The 18,372-nt window shown below is 38.9% G+C and overlaps 1 protein-coding gene across 5 annotated transcripts in view; it reads right to left on the bottom strand.

The window, feature by feature from the left end:
• The window catches only part of KDM4C (lysine demethylase 4C), a 425,934-nt gene that overhangs the window by 294,321 nt on the left and 113,241 nt on the right, over nucleotides 1-18,372 (bottom strand). For all 5 annotated transcript variants that reach the window (XM_028493976.1, XM_028493977.1, XM_024126758.2 and 2 more), the window contains 2 exons: nucleotides 13,605-13,708; nucleotides 9,472-9,609 (listed from right to left, as the gene is read on the bottom strand). In XM_028493976.1, the coding sequence (XP_028349777.1) occupies nucleotides 9,472-9,609; nucleotides 13,605-13,708 (242 nt within the window). The remainder of the gene's footprint in view (nucleotides 1-9,471; nucleotides 9,610-13,604; nucleotides 13,709-18,372) is intronic.

Raw genomic sequence — 18,372 nt, 5'->3', positions numbered from 1 at the left:
ACAAATACTGTATGCTAACACATATATATGGAATCTAAGAAAAAAAAATGTCATGAAGAACCTAGGGGTAAGACAGGAATAAAGATACAGACCTACTAGAGAATGGACTTGAGGATATGGGGAGGGGGAAGGGTAAGCTGTGACAAAGTGAGAGAGTGGCATGGACATATATACACTACCAAACGTAAAATAGATAGCTAGTGGGAAGCAGCCACATAGCACAGGGAGATCAGCTCGGTGCTTTGTGACCACCTAGAGGGGTGGGATAGGGAGGGTGGGAGGGAGGGAGACGCAAGAGGGAAGAGATATGGGAACATATGTATATGTATAACTGATTCACTTTGTTGTAAAGGAGAAACTAACAAGAAATAAATAAATAAATAAAAATAAAATAAAATAAAATGCAAATGCTGTATCCCTTCACCAGAGATTCTTATCCTATTGGTCTGGGTGGGTCCATGATTTTAAAGCTCCACAGGGTTGAGAACAGCTGCTGTAGACTCTAAATGTGGATGGATGACCAGACAGAGACCACACATGTCTTGTTTACTACTTTCTTAACTGAAAGCACAGGGCCCAGCACATAACAGGTGCTCTCCCAAAATGACTTGCCATTTACTTTCCTAGCTTCCTTATGGTTTGGGTTGGCCATGAGACATAAAAGTTTTTTCAGGTAGGGTTCAAGGAAAGATTTTCCTCCCAGGTAGAGGGAGACAAGGGTGAGCCACATTCTTGCATTGTCCCCCTCCTTCCTCCTTGGAAGAAACACGTCTGCAGTAAGCACAGCTATACTGGCAAGCTTGCTAATAAATACCTTTCCACGGAGGAGAATAAGACAGAAGAAGGGGAAAAGCATGAGACCTCATGACACTGCTGAGATGCACCAACCCTGGGGCCACCTGGCTCCGAATCCCTCAAGTGAGGAAACCATCCCTTACTAGATAAACCATTGCTTGTCTTCTCAGTGGTAGTTGCAGAAGGAGGAAAACACAGTAAACCCTGTGTGGGAGAGAATGAGAAGCTGTGGGGAACCAGGAAATCTGTTTGTTATAAATGCTGGGGGTGCCCAGAGCCCAAATGATTCTCCCATTATCCCTCTGTTCCCTCGAGGGGCTGGCCAACCTGCTTCCCTCAAATACCACCAAGGTGTTCTTCCCACTACTCTCCTAGAATTCTGGATCACCACTGGCCAGAATACTCACTCCCAACTTCTACCGTCTTCTCCAAACACTTATCTAGGACACAGCCTTTTACGGAATTTTTTACCGTTTACTATTATAAACACTGAAAAAAAAAGAAAAAAAGGCAAAAGAAATGGTAAACAAAAAATTCCCCAAAGCTTCCAAAAGTGCTTCAATAAAATTAGGTCCCTGATAATCATGAAATATGTCAAGGTGGGAGCATACTAAACTTTGTTCTGATTCTCTAAATACACACCTTTTTGTCCAGACTGATGCCCCAGGATCCCCCTCACTCCTCAAAATGAAGAAGGAAGTAAAAAACCTTTTTTTTTCCCCAACTTAATCAAAGAGTAGAGTGGTCAAAGCCCGAGAGGTAACAATGGGCTAAAAAAGAATTCATATGTAGGTTGATCAACAGATCATAAGAATACAGAATAAAGTGTCCACTGGCTTTAAGAATCCAAACAAAAACAAATGCCAGAGAGAATCACCACCACCTGGTGGCGATTGTCAACTACAACTTACGTGGGACAGGATCATTCTGAAGCCTCAAGTATCTTAAAAGTGATCCTACAAATCACATACTTGGCTGGCACCTGTTTAACCCACCACATCCAAGGAGATGAATCCAGGATATGGGGCACTAGGGGGCCACCCTTCTGCTTCTAATCTCAACCTCACCATCCTCATTTTAGGCATCATCCCAACTCCTTGGTTTGAGAAAGGGGGCTAGTAGAGGACAGAAGACATGCATTATCTCTGAAATGGCAAGAAGTAACATGTGTGAAGTGCCCTGCACAACGCCTGGCAGATTGTGAACAATGTCGGCTACTACTACTATCAAACTAGATGAAAGTAGAATGGCTTAAAGACAAATTAATTTTTCTCAGTATAGTGTATACATTATTCAAAAAGCCAATTTACTTTTTTTAAGGTATTGAGTTAACTAAAGCCTCAAAAACAGATATTATCTTGATTTCAGGTTAGCAACTTAACACCAGTGTCATAAACCATATACCTACTTCCATTCAAATCCCATAATCCAGCAAATTTAAATTAGCACTGAATGAAATCAGGCTCCCTATCTCTGAGGACTCAAGCCCCAAATATCTCTCCTGCAGACACAATATATACTAATCAATTGGCTCTCCTAGTATTCTATTTGAAGTCTCAGATTTTCTGAATCCCACAACTCAATACTTCATCAGAACAAAATGGGGACATAATGTGACTATTTTCTTTCTTAATACCTCTTCTTGATACATAAATACTAACTTCCCAGTTAGAGTACAAACTCCTAAGGACATGACTTTGTATGCTTCTTTTTCTCTGCATGGTATTTTCTCTTCTTTCCTTTAAGCTCTGTAAAAAAGGCAGAGGAGAGTCACTCATCAGCACTGCAATGTTGTACCACCAGGACCCAGGAGACAGAGACAAAGTAGAGGTAAAAAGATAAAATGCAGAATATAAAATCACTAAACTCCCGAAGTTCAGATTTTATATGCCATACCAGACACTTAAAATCAGAATGCCAAGAACTGTTAAATGAGCAACGTGCAACACTGTCTACATTTTCTTTCCTTCACAAGCTGTAAGACTAGAGAAATGTCACTATACTGGTATTCTACGATCTAAAGCATATTAAAATATAACCTAGAGACTCACTGTTAAAATGATTCCTGATTGCTTTAATAAAGACCGCCCAAGATTAAAGATTTTTTAGGACAACTGCTACCTGATTTAGGAAAAACCAAATTTAATTTTAGAGAAGGATTGAAATATAAAATAAAATGAACCCATATCATGGTTCTTGCATGAAAGACAATTTAACAGTTGAAATCCCTTCCAGATTAAAAGGAAATCAATTTCAACATTCTATCATCTCTTTTTAAATTTGTTCAAACGTTTGAGAATTCAAATGTCCGAATCTAACTTTAAAGTTAGATAGTGAAGTAATGCTCTTGGAGTTCATAAGAGAACATTCCCAGCTCTGCAGTGCAATTTTTCAACTTTCTGGCATATCATGTTAATAGATTATCACTGAAAATAAAATTAATGTAAAATATGAGATATCATTTTGGAGTCACCAACTATTACCTTTCCTTCCAAGAAGATAATGTTATTTATCATGCCACAGATAAGTCTCTCATACTGCACAAACTGTCATAAATACACTGCTTCTGATGGTATAGGCTAGATATGACTGTCCCCCAGACAATGATTTGTTTTTACTCAAGAAAATCAGTACAGTAAATAACTTTTCTTCCCTTAGAGACAATCATAGTGCTGGAGGCTGCCGCAACACAAAAACATAATATCTTCACAAATGTCTCCAAACAGTCAAGCTGAAAATCTAAGCCAAAGTTTCATTTAACAGCCTGTCAGTTTTCTGATGTGAAGCTAATGAATGCAGTGGCAAACAAATCCATCAAATCTAATATCAGAACAACTGCACTTCATCCCACCAAACGGAAAAATGAAACACAACCTGCAGGCCAGCTCTCTGATCCGTCCTAGCTAGGAAGCAGACCTGTGAATGCCACCACAGCTGCTGCACAGAAGTTACCACGGACTCCATTTCACCACAGACAGAAAGAACGTTCCAGGAACAGAAAACATTCATCTCGAATATACACCAATATCTTAGTTCAACTGCTATGCAATCTGGTAGATATTTTTAAATCTCTACTAGAAAAAACTATATAGTGTTTCACTCCAGATTACTCTGATATTCAAAGCTAGAAAAATGCCTAACATAACTGGATGATATGTTCCACTCATACTATAGTTTTGCAAATGGAGGTTTATTAAAAGCCCTTCTGCTCTTCATGAAAGCTCCTTGAAGACAAAGAAAACAAGTCCTTCTGTACAGTCATGTAGCCCAATTCCTGGTTCCAGAGAAGAAACTCGCTGGGCACTCACCAAAGCCGAACTCCGCCTATAAGTCGGCATATGGGCACACGGCCGCCTGGAACATTCCTCTCAATTTTTTTCAGTGAAAACCTTAATTCTGATAAATTAAATGGGGGGGAAATTATATAACCACTTTCTTAGGTAGGTGGGCCCTCTTAAGGCAAGGCCCTTCTCTTCTGGAGTATCATGCAGGATTTGGCTTGCTATATTTACTAGGTCAAGGCAAAAAAGAGCTGAATGATCCTAAAGAGAAGAGAGGGAAAGATAGAAACAAGAGGAACGGCAAGGCCAAGGGCATTAGCAGGAATTTTTAGAAACAAGGATAGTCAAATTAAGTTGCTATCATGGCTCATTTCTACCTATGCCTGCTTTCTAAAGACCTTCTCCACAATCTAGGCACAAAAAAAGCCTTTTGTGAGAGGTGAGGCAGTTTGGGTAGATACTATAATAAAGAGCCATCTGGACTAAGTGCTAGAATACAGGGAATATACCGACAGGCAGTGGAATATCCACATAATAATAATTGTTGTTATTATTATTTAGTTGAGAATATCAAAGGTTCAGGAATTTGCTGAAATTTGGAAGACGAGTATTTGGGATCACCACAAATAATGGCATGGAAGTTCTAGTCAATGTTAGCTATATTTTAAACAAAGGGAAGGTTTCATGAACCAATACCACATACCAAGAGGTCAGTAATACATTCAAAGGAAATCCATAGAAACCCCATCTCCTGTCCTGCTCCAGAGATGCCACCAGAGGTTAAGTAGTCAACAACAAAGGAAGCAGTCCTGGATCCCTTGGAGTGCCACCTCTACCCTCACTTCTGGCTCCCATCAAATAGGTCAGCCTCCAAGTGATGAATTCACAGAAACATACATGGTACCTGGTATAAAGCAGACAAGCATTACCTGAAAAAACAGAGCTCTGTCCCCATCTACATTAAGCCACCTGAATGGCTTAAAAGGTTCCTATTAACCAAAGCCTGCTGGCTGTTAAACAAAGACCACCAATAATATCAGTGAACCTGGGGTTATCTTTCCAAAATTATTTTTTAAATTAAAAAATAACCTCTTGGGGGCTTCCCTGGTGCGCAGTGGTTGAGAGTCCGCCTGCCAATGCAGGGGACACGAGTTCGTGCCCTGGTCCGGGAGGATCCCACGTGCCGTGGAGCGGCTGGGCCTGTGAGTCATGGCCGCTGAGCCTGCGCGTCCCGAGCCTGTGCTCCACAACGGGAGAGGCCACAACAGTGAGAGGCCTGCGTACCACAAAATAAAATAAAATAAAATAACCTCTTGGGGACTTCCCTGGTGGTCCAGTGGTTAAGAATCCACCTTCCAATTCAGGGGACGCAGGTTCGATCCCTGGTCAGGGAAATAAGATCCCACATGCCAAGGGGCAACTAAGCCCGCATGCCGCAATTACTGAGCCCGCATGCCACAACTACAGAGCCCACGCACTCTCAAGCCCGCGTGCCACAACTAGAGAGAAGCCCGCATGCTGCAACGAAAGATCCCACATGCCGCAACGAGGATCCCGTGTGCCGCAACTAAGACTCGATGCAGCCAAATAAATAAAATAAATTAATTTTTAAAAATAACCTCTCATTAACAGCTCTTGTCTATGTTATGAAATTAGAAATATTGGTTTGTAATATATGAAATATTATCAGTAGAGATCCTTCACTCTGCACCACGTTAATTAATTAATGCCGCACCAGACACTTTATCAGATGCTTTTATATACTCAAATCAACATGCGACAGGTAAAGCAGATGTCATTCCCCAGTGCTTCAACTATAAAAAGTATGCCAATATTTTTTAAATTATCCCCCCTAAATGCATAACTCATCATCACTTGTGAAAAATTACTGTTTTTTAAATAGTTATCATTTAGAATGAATTGAAGAAGACAAAGAATTAAGATTAACCAATTTGGCCATCATCAAAGTTAAAAGTCTTTAAGTACAATTCATAATTAATTCACTATACATTTGTCCCCAGCAAAACACAGAAACTAACTGCCCAATTTACAAATTTTCCTAAGATTAAAAATTACACATGTTCACACACACACGTAAATACACACACACACACACAATACAGTAAATTCATAAGGTTGCCTAAAGAAACAGACTCGAAAATCAATAAAAATATGTGTCAAATAAGTGATAAAAGACAATAAAATCTTCCCTCAAAATGCCATCACAGCACATTATAATGTAAGCAAACTTAAATTAGAATAGCCAAGAAAAACATTAATACTGAGGAATAAATTTAAGAAAGCCTAAGGATGTTTTAGTGAAACATTCAAAATTGTATCCAAGATTAGTTTCCTATTTTTATGCAGAATAACCAAAATTCATTACACGAATCAAAGTAGATTCTTTTTTTTTTTTAATTTATTTATTTTTGGCTCTGTTGGGTTTTCGGTGCTGTGCACGGGCTTTCTCTAGTTGCAGTGAGCGGGGGCTACTCTTCCTTGCGATGTGCGGGCTTCTCATTGCGGTGGCTTCTCTTGTTGCAGAGCATGGGCTCTAGGCGTGCGGGCTTCAGTAGTTGTGGCATGTGGGCTCAGTAGTTGTGGCTCGCAGGCTCTAGAGTACAGACTGAGTAGTTGTGGCGCACGGGCTTAGTTTCTCCGTGGCATGTGGGATCTCCCTAGACCAGGGCTCGAACCCGTGTCCCCTGCATTGGCAGGCGGATTCTTAACCACTGCGACACCAGGGAAGTCCCAAAGTAGAGTCTTAATACATCACCATGTCAGTTATCAGTTGAAGCTCTCTGTGGTAGGTAGAATGCTGACGCCCACACCCCCCACCCCGACTCGGTTCCACCCCTAACAGCAAAGATATCCATGTCCTAGTTCCTGCAATCTGTGAATATGTTATTTTTTATGACAAAAAGGATTTTGTGGATTGCTTGCTCTGAAATGTAGGGGACCACAGCAAGGACCTGAGAGAGGCCTCTAGGAGCAAAGACCTGGTTGACAGGCAGCAAGGAAACAGGAACTCAGTCCTACAACTGCCAGGAACTGAATTCTGCCAACAATCTCTCTAAGCAAGGAAGTGGATTCTTCGTCAGAATCTCCAGTAAGGAATGCAGCCCTGCAAGCACCTTGACTTTTGCTGGTTAGACCAATGTCAAATGTATAACCTACAGGACTAGGAAACAGTAAAAGAGTATTGTTTGAAACCACTGATTTTATGGTAATTTGCTACAGCTGCAATAGAACACTAATACATTCTCAGAATAGCACCACCTCACCAAAAGTAAGGAAAGAGTGGAGACAACACCTAGAAACATCTCAAACACATGTAATTACAATTTTAAATTAACCGGCCAAGGGGCTTCCCTGGTGGCACAGTGGTTGAGAGTCCGCCTGCCGATGCAGGGGATACGGGTTCGTGCCCCGGTCCGGGAGGATCCCACGTGCCGCGGAGCGGCTGGGCCCGTGAGCCATGGCCGCTGAGCCTGCGCGTCCGGAGCCTGCGCGTCTGGAGCCTGTGCTCCGCAGCGGGAGAGGCCACAGCAGTGAGAGGCCCGCGTACCACAAAAATAAAATAATAAATTAACTGGCCAAAACTGCATTATAGCCATTGAACATTTTGTACCCAGTAAAAAAAACCAGAACCAAGACAGTCATAAATCAACACAGCATGAGTGGATATCCACATACCTAAGTTTTTTTCCTCCCAACAAATCTATGAGGTAGAGAGGGATTTTTAATCTATAGGAAGAAACAAAGAGAAGAATTGACTTTCCTGATGTTCTCTGGCTAGCAAGAAGACGAGCTGGGCCTCAAATCCCTGCCTCTTCCACCATGGGGCTCTGCTTCCTAACAGCCCCACAGGTTTGGGCTCCATCAGCTGAAAGAGACCTCACAGAGGACCACTCCTGACCTCTCTTACTTGGTCACACTCCACTCTGACTCTAACCACCCGGAAAGGTGGAAATGCACTCAGGACATTTTAGTCTCGGGGAAGAAGCCAATACTCAGAATTAGAACTGAACGTTGTAGTAAACAAGAACCAACTAATTTTTCTGGTGACTGAACAGCTGGGATAGCTGACTTATTATGTCAATGATTAAAGATGCAAACCATAAAATAACATACCTTGTGATAACCTCAGGGCTATGACACTGTTTCGATGCAGATACAAGCATTACTTTTCTGCACAAGCACGGCAGTGGCTGACCAAGGTATGTACACCGGGCTTTCTGTTTTTTTATTAGGTTTACTGTAATATGAAGGATGCGTAAGGAAAAGAAGTAGTTCAGTTCTGCTCCTTTCTAAATTACCCCTCATAAATAAAAATTACTTAGAACAGAGAAAGTCTTCTAATAGCAGGAGATTTCTTTTATGTCACGAATTCATTCAAATGCTTTCTGAGCTGCTATACTTTTATTTTAATATATTATGCAATTTTCTAAATACCTGTGTAAAATAAACCTAGAGTTGTCTTCCCTGAATATATTTCTATCCAAGTTCACTCAATGGTTCCACATGAAAGTTTTATCAATGTAGAATGAATTATATTTGCCTGGACCATGCAGTGGCCAAGATAAGGCTACATAGGCTGTATGTGCCATTTTCCACCAAATATATGTCAATTTTACATACTCTGTAGTAAAACACACAGTTTCATTAAGAAACTGCCCTCTGCCAGCCTGTACATCTGCCTTAAAATCCACAGGAAAGGAAGCAACCTAATAGAAGCTACCATCACTTTGAAGATGTCCTCTATTTAACACTGCAGGGGGTCAATTAATGAAATTTAACACAAGTTGCTTGTGAATGAAAATACACAGTTTGTGAACTAAATTAAATATACTGAGCAGGAGATGTAAATTTTTATACCAAATTTAACATTAAGATATATTACTTGTTTAAATACATTCTATACTATTACTTTCAAAAAATTCATTTCTGCACTAAAGGCAGTTTTAATTATTTCTTCTTACCATCCTCCCTTAACCTCTTGTTAACAATTTTACCACTTTCCTCTGTAAATAGTTGTTTTCTAAGCCATAGACTGAACTCTAACATGGAAGGAGCCACATCTACCTAATGTGGAGTCACAGGGAGCCACTGGAAAATCTCACGAAAACAACTGGTGGCCTTAAGAAAGAAAGCACTGGTTGCATAAAATTACCTCTCAAAGTAAATTGCTCCCTATTAATCTCAAAACATGAAAACATTGCTACAAATATTAATATAGCCTATGTAAAATAAATATATCTGTCTGGAATACATTACTGTGGTGACAAGCATACAACATCACTGAGGAAAAAAATAAATGCTGCATGTGCTCTTAGCTTTCCCACTATAAAAATCAGAATACACATTTAATTTAAGCGTTTGAGGCATAACTTACCAATTTAGCAACTTTCCCATAGTCAATCCATCTGACAGTAGCAAAATTTGTAGATTCTGCACAGTTGAAACCATGATTAAAACCAGCATGGTAGCCATATGGGAAAGTGATCATAAATTCGCCAGCCTCCTGGGTGATCTGCAGTGTAGAAAACATATAATATTTCCCAATTATAAGACTTTCCAAATTGCAAATACAGTTAAAATATATTTCCTATTTAAAAAAAAGGAAAAAATATGATGTCCGAGCTACAAAAGAAGTCCCCCCAGATTCTTAATCCTTTAATAGTTTTTCAGGAGACTTTTTTTTTTTTTTTTTTTTTTTTTTTTTGTGGTATGGGGACCTCCCCCTGCTGCGGCCTCTCCCGTTACGGGGCAATACAGTTAAAATATATTTCCTATTTAAAAAAAAGGAAAAAATATGATGTCCGAGCTACAAAAGAAGTCCCCCCAGATTCTTAATCCTAGGGAAGCCCTTCAGGAGACTTTTAAAAGAATTTTCTAAACAGGGTGTGACCTTCTGGCAATGTAGTTCAATCATTCAGTCCATAATCAAAGAAATTATATTCTATTTGAAGATGTCTTTGTTTTATGTTATCCAAATAAATCTGTTCTTATTAGCATTCAATATGTATATTTTAATACTTTAAAAATTCACATTATTGGAATTATATAACAGGACTATCATAACTGACATTTTTCAAGTTAGAGCTATAAATACTTTGATAACACACGCTGAATATTATGAATTCTTGTTGCTAAAGAGTTGATAGTATTCACCAAATTATCCTTTCATAATACTTACAAAACATTCAATTAACTGCATTCCATTTAATAGTAAAATTTCTACCAAATAGTTATTCAGATATATGTATAATATATAAGTATGTATGAGTGAGTGAGTGCATTTTCAAATATAATTAAACTAGCTTGGGTAAATAAGCCAGCAGCCTAAAAGCAAAGATGAAAAATGTATTCAGTCCATTCCTAATTTTCAGATTACAGAAATTTGGTTTTTTTATAATCACCAAAGCATACAAAACACACCATGAGCTATAGAAATACAGTGAAGCTAAATTTTTCAGTGTTTTTTTTTTAACTTGTCTACTCAATGCTAGACTATCAAATATATAACTCACTGATTCATTCAGTTACCTTGGTTCATTTCAGTCCTAAAATGTTGATAAATGAATATGTGAGTATGCACTTGTGTGGAAACATACAGGAGACACACTGTATAAATACAGGTGCACACACTGCAATTCAGTTACCATTTTAGGAATGCTAAAATGTTGTGTGTGGAAGTATTTTCTTTCCCAACAATTCTGAAATTTAGCTCATCACCCCCTCCCCTGTGACACCCCAGCAGGTGTTCTATTGCAATGAGTAGCAACCCAGCTGCCACCTGGCAGGCAGAGAATGGCTTATCAGTGTTCAACATGGTTCCAGTTCCATCATTCCGAGCCACATGAGAACAAAGCCTGATTCTCTCCTTTCCTGGTCTCAGTGTATCTCATTAATTATAATTGTGCTTGGAAACTAGGCACTTCCTTGTACCATGTGATAAAACAAAACTCACTCTGCTCAACTGTTTCTAGCCCTATAAGGTGGAAGAAGAGGGTAAGTCTGTTGTCAGCGGGATAAGGAAACTAGCTTCACTGCTCCACTGAATTCCACCTACAATCCTCTCTACTCTCCCTAGAAAACCCTGTTTTTGCCATGTTGAAAAAGTACCTGTTCCCATTAAATTGGACCCTAAATGTTATGCCTCTATATAATTTCTGGAAACAGGTCAATCCCAGTTAGCCAAAATATAAGGCAAATTTACTGCCTCTATGTAACAAACTGATATTTAAAAAAAAAAAAAGATATAGGGATAGACAAGAACAAGTCCCTTTTATTATAAGACTAACCAAGCATCATAATTCCATACGGCAAAAAATGTCAGAAAGGGTAGTGTACGTAATCGAAAAGCAGAAATTAGCTATTTGTTAAACATACTTTTTCATATATATGTATGAATATGTACAAATTCACTGAAAGAAGAAGAAAAAAATGTTAGTCCAACTGCGAAATGATTGCCTAAAGAGAGAAGGTTAAACTGAGGAGGAAGATTGTGTTATTATTATATATAACCTGCACTGTGCAAAGCCCCTCATATAGATCATCTCTTTTCATCCTCATAATAGCCCTATTAAGTGGTACTATTATTATCCCCATTTTCCAGATGAAGAGACTGAGGCTCAGAAAAATTACGTAATTTACCCAAGTGACGGAATCAGAAATGAACTTGGGAAGTATAATTCTGAAGTCTGTGCTACTCTGTCCCAAGTTACATTATCATCATTACAGAATAAGCTCCTTGAGGAGCACACAACCATCACACACCCTTCATCAAGGTGGAAGGGGAAGTGGCAGTATTTCATATGAAAAACTGCAACTGCCAATCAGCCCTCTAAATTGCTGGTGTCTCACCATCTGTGGACGAGCACTCACCTTTCCACTTCCCACAAAAGCCACGAAATGTCCCATCCTCAAAAGACCAGATAAGAGCCTGGTGCATCTAGTGATCTACCAAATAGCACTTGAAGAGCCTCGGCCCAGAAAGGGGTGTGAGACACCTGCCTCCTTCTCCCCACATTTGTGAAAGAAGCTACAAACTCCGAAGGCCTCCATCCTGGGCAAATGAGCCAATCCCACAGTCCTGCTACTTCATACAACCCCTCTCCAAAGAACAGCTTGATCAATTCCTATCACCAGCCCTAAACCCGCAGAGGTTTTCCTGTCTTGGAGGACTCCAGTCTACTCCTTCTCCTCTGCCTTCTAATATTCCAACTTAAATAAAAGTGCTTAATCAGGCTTATGCCAACCACATGAAAGAACGTGCACTGACGATATGTCTGAGACTGGAAAGCCTGATGCCCAGAGGCATCTGCAAGTAAGACAAGGCCCCCCAGAAGGAATGGCCCCTCTGGGGGGGGGCACAGCCTCTGACCTCTGTACCTGCAGCCATGCTGCAGCCCACCCACACTTGTGGACCTTCTCCATAGTGCACATCTTCAAGGCACACTTTTTGTCATGGGTAAAAGTATGTGACTAAACCAGTGTTGAGAGCATCCTCATCACATAAGACAAGTAAGTCTCATGCATGACTACTGCACAGCCTGTTTGTGAGAGAGCGGGACCACCTCAAGTTGGAGAATGGTTCCTGGTCCTTGCAAAAATTCTACTTTGAACAAAGCCTGGGCTGGGGGTGGTGGGGGAGGGAGGTGGAAGACAGGACTTTAAGGGCCTGAGATTAAGAAGAGGGAAAGATTTAGTCACAAGTGAAAAGCTTCTAAGGTGGAAAACAGTAAGGATTATGGGAAGACAGTCAAATAAAAAATGGAAAAGAAAGTGGAACTATTTTTTAACGTTTCTGAAGTAGCTAAGGACTTAATCCTCCTCCAACTGAGAGAGACCTTTTATTTATCTGGTCAAAAGCTTTTTTCATTTCAGCTTCTTCACACAAAAATGCTCATGCTCTGTAATAATTCTGACCCAATAACTACCCACGGACACAAAGAAAGAGGGATCTAGCATGTACAGAGTCTTACAGAACTTAATCTTCAGAAATACTCCAAAGAAGCAATATCTGATTATTAAATCATCAGGCAATTTTATCCATAATGAAATCTCAATTGTATTATATCTGAATGTGTTTAGAAATAACATACTGGCACCATAATCACTGATTCTAACCAACCAAACTGCTAATAAAAATTGCTCTGATTTCTTTAAAAAAAAGAAAAATAGATCACATACACATAAACTTTGTTGCTCATATAAGAGACTTCAATGGAGAAGAGCTATATATCTTATTCTGTCAAATGTGCTACATTTTACTTTCAGTATTGTTGTAAATGAACTAGAACTGCATGAAATCTCTAGTAAATGCATCTTGAAATGAAAGTAACTTCAAATTAATATTTAGGTAAATAACTGTTACCTAAATAAAACATGAATCTGAATTTTTCTCCCCACATCCTAAAAATCCTACCTGAAGTCAAAGATATATTAGTTTATGTTAAGTTTGTCTTAAATACGAATACTACACACATTAAATGAATTTGTTAAAGAGTAACACTAATATACCTTGTCAAAGGGAATACCATATTTCTTCAATACTGAGGGAGATATCAGTGTCATCTTGTGGCGAAGGAATGCATCACACCCTTGAGAACTGCTTGGGAAAAAACCTAAATGGAAACAGTAATTATAAGCAGTAATGTGTCAATTAAGATAAAATTTCAAATCTTTTTTTAAGCTTATGTTCTAGTACTCTTATAGAATGACAGCTTTACGTAAATATAGACCAAGTCCACCATCAAAAACCCTGGTACTAAAAACCAGAGTCAGAATTCTTAAAAATTAAACGATACATATTTATATCACCAAGGGTTGACCTTTTTTACAAAAAAAAAGATCTGCCAAGAGTTGTTTGCATGATATAAAATGACTAAACCTACAAATTCCAATTTGTAACAGATTTGAACTCAATCTACCTATTAACTGATAAATGGACAAAATATTAAGGGAAGGTAGAAGAGAAAAACCTGCATTTTGACAGAGGAATCTCTCATTTTAGGCTCCTAGAAGCAATCATTCTAGAAGCACTTGTCCCAATGCCAATACAGTAGACACAGCAGTTTCCCACCCTTGTTTCTTTCTGATCGATTTAAAATAGTTTAACTGCTTCTAGTTTCCTGAAGTAACTCCCAGCCAGGGCCAGTCAAAAGCTTGGAAACCTGTCTCACCAGCCTGTATGGGAACAGTATATACTGTTTTGAGGACACCTTTAAATGAAGAAGCTAAACATGCAGCATCCCTTTCATTCAACAGTATATTATGCACTGAAACACAGTTGTTTCCCTCCATCTCTGCCTTCAATCCTGCAGTATGTCTGAGGCAGACTCTCATTAACTCAGTTATGTAAGCTAGAGGAAAATGAATGTGCCTGATACCCTGTTCTTTACCTTCCTCACTCAGAGGGAAAAACCACCATACTGAGAACGGGAAAGCAAGAAGAGAAAGACAAGAGAAACATGGAAGAGACAGAGGAGAATCAGAGAAAGGACCCAGAAGGAACACAGAACTCACCACGAAAGCATGTGTGATGTAGCTGGGTAAAGTGGGAAGAAGCACAGATGTTGTTTAACTCCTCCACTACCAAAATGAAGGCCACTGGAAATGCTACTTACCTAACTCTGTGGCTCACTACGTATAAACAGCTCAAGAATATGACCTGTCTGATGAAAGAATTACCAGCACTCATTACCTAATCATGAACCATTTTAACCTCATAGAATAGCAAGGTTTTACAGGAATCGTTTTAAAGTAAACAAGCCTTTATTGATGCCACCATGGAGTATGTGAGGCCACAGATCATCAGAACGAAACAAATGAAACATCTAAAAAAAAAGCCATTAGGGTATAAAGAACCACCTGCAAAGAGTAGTACATTCTGCTTAAGCATCTACACCTGGATTTTTAAGATGAACAGACAGAAATATTTAAAAAGTACATCCAACAGAAACATCAGAAATACTATCATTCGCTACAATACCAATGGCAATAAAAGGAATAATTGTGCCCTATCTGGTCATTTAATGCAGCTCTCCGTTTATGGTTAATATTCATAATACGTAAATAGAAAATAACCTTTGAAAGAATGCAGACCTTAGTGAATGGTGAGAAAGTACCATATAATGCAACGGCCGTATCTATACAATAAGATGTCCTGAGTCTACACCACAGAGAGTAAAGCACAGCAGGGCAGTCCCCAAACACATAACCCACGGAAAAGTTTTAGCAATACAATTTAAATAGATCTATCAAACTTTTCAAATCTGTAACTCTGTGCAGCACTGCATGAATTAAGTTTTAAATTAAAATCAATGAAGAAAGAGGAGTCTACTTAATTTTCTTTTGATATGGATTTGTAATCAAGACCTGAACAATGTGATGACTGGTAGTTAGTTAAACTGAAAAACCACTGAAGGAAGGCAATTTGCCATATGTTAAGAACTTCATATTGGTTCAGAATTTATATTTTCAATAGGTTATCAGAATTATATTACACAACACCCTGGAAAACACCTCATAAACCACAAATTATGACATAATGTATGTGTCTCAAAATGAATTTTACCTCAAAATACCTGCAGAAGTACATGGTTCACACTCACCCTCACTCCACCATTTCTTAAAAATATTTTATTCAATATATAAAGAAGCCAATATAACCAGAATACTATTTGATACAAAATGATAATATCTTAAAACCCAGAACTATGCTGGCTAAAGGAATGTTAGCAGCTTCCATAACAAGTGAAAAAAAACAAATTTGGAATCACATGTATGAAATATAACAAAAATAGATCAGATAGGAAAGACAAAATTTAACTAAAAATTCAACTTAAGACAGTCAGAGTTTTTTGAAAGTCACCAAATAAAGAGAAAACAAGGTATGTGTTAAAATTTTTGCAAGTTAAGTTCTTTAAAATATGCCTTTCAGAACCTTTTTTTTTCTATTCTAATATTTACTTTCTTAATGTGCTTTTTTTCTAAGTTTTCAGTTTGGAAAGAATTTATTTGGAAGAAGTCTGCTCTTAAACTTACCGTATTTGAATGTTACTACTACAACGTTCTGTAAGACTTTCCAATTTACCAGTCACATAACTGGAGAATCCACTCTTTCATAATCTTGAAAACCAGGAAGTTCCAAGAAAGAAACAGTTCTACACTGACCCCTCAAGTATCTAGTAGTGGACATAGCAGCTAGCAACTCACTACCACACCTCACATACCCCATGGCCATCAGGTAACATGCCAGGTGTAGAAGAACACACAGAATAAACCTGGCACATCTTTCTGAGCATCTACTTATGTCATGCTAAATTACATGGTTTATATTTGCATACAAACAAACGTATTAAGGGAGCAAGATGCAAAATCTGCATGAGTGTTGTGGAGTGGTAGGGTTTCACTCTCCTCCCTTGTAGGGATATTTTGGTGGAAGCATTTGAGAGGCAGCCTACTGTAAGGTGCAAACTATGTTATGGGATTTTGTGTAAATCTTGCCCAATCTCCACTTACAGACACCTAACACACACGCTTACTTGAACACCAAATTTCCTCTCTCATTTACTGCTCACAATATACACCTTTCTCATTGCTATTAAATAGCAGACCTAAGTTTTAGATGAAAAAATGCAACTGTTTGAACTATTTGAAGTCACCCTCATCTTGTCCACATGGCTAGCAAAATAAAAGAGAATAACAGTTAAGAATGCCTACAGAGACATGGATTCCTAGCACAAGTCCAACAACTCATATAGCCTTGTCTGGTCCCATAATCTCTCAGCTCCTCAATTTCCCCATTCATATAATCAGGATGCTAGTATTACCTTCCTCAGTAGGGTCTTTTTTTTTCCCAGCATCAAGATACAATTGACATATTACATCTTATAAGATACACAGTATAATGATTTGATATATGTATATATTGTGAAATGATTACCACATTAAGTTTAATTCACATTCATCACCTAAAAATAGTTATAATTTTTTGTGTGATGAGAAGCTTTAAGATCTACTCTTTTAGCAACTTTCAATACAGTATTGTTCATTATAGTCACCATACGGTACAGTACATCCCCCAGAACTTACTCATCTTATAACTGGAAGTTTGTACCTTTAGAGCCCCTTCACCCATTTTCCCCACCCCCTGCCTCTGGCAACCACCAAACTGTTCTCTGTACCTATAAGTTTGGTGTTTTAGATTCCACACATAAGTAACATCATACGGTATTTGTCTTTCTGTATCTGACTATTTAACTTACCATAATGACCCCAAGATTCATCCATGTTGAAAGAAATGGCAGGATTTCCTTCTTCCTTATGCCTGAATAATAGTCTATTGTGTGTGTATATATATATATATATATATATATATATATCACTTTGCTTTATTCATTCACCTGTCGATGGACACTTACGTTGTTTCCATGTCTTAGCTACTATAAATAATGCTGTAATATCAGGGGTGCAGATATATCTTTAGGACAGTGATTTCATTTCCCTCAAATATAGATCTAGAAGTAGAACTGCTGGATCATATGTCAGTTCTACTTTTAATCTTTTGAGGAACCTTCATACCGTTTTCCACAGTGGCTATCCTCACTGGGTGGATCCTTACGGGAATCCAGTGAGATAATGCACAAAAAAACTTAGCCATTATCAAAAAGTAGAAACAACCTAATGTCCATAAACTGATAAATGGAAGAGCAAAATATGATATATCCTTACAATGAAATATTAGTCAGCTATAAAAAAATATGAGGTACTGCTATAAGTTATAACATAGAAAAACACTACATAAAAGAAGGCAGACACAAAAGATCACACATTATATGATTCCATGTATATGAAATATCCATAATAAGTAAATACCTAGACAGAAAGCAGACTACTCATTGCCAGGGGCTGGGGAAGGGTGGGAGGGAATATAGCATGACCAATTAAAAAATACAGGGTCGGGACTTCCCTGGTGGCACAGTGGTTAAGAATCCGCCTGCCAATGCAGGGCACACAGGTTCAGTCCCTGGTCCGGGAAGATCCCACATGCCTCGGAGCAAATAAGCTTGTGTGCCACAACTGCTGAGCCTACGCTCTGGAGACCACGAGCCACAACTACTGAAGCCTGCGTGCCTAGAGCCCATGCTCCACAACAAGAGAAGCCACCGCAATGAGGAGTCCGCTCACTACAATGAAGAGTAGCCCCTGCTCACCACAACTAGAGAAAGCCCGCACGCAGCAACAAACACCCAACACAGCAGGGGAGGGGAGGGGAGGGGAGGGG

This window comes from Physeter macrocephalus, chromosome 9 (genome assembly GCF_002837175.3).
Source record: "Physeter macrocephalus isolate SW-GA chromosome 9, ASM283717v5, whole genome shotgun sequence".
Lineage (NCBI taxonomy): Eukaryota > Metazoa > Chordata > Mammalia > Artiodactyla > Physeteridae > Physeter > Physeter macrocephalus.
Note: the sequence above shows the minus strand (reverse complement) of the source record. Positions and strands in the feature narration are given on the sequence as shown.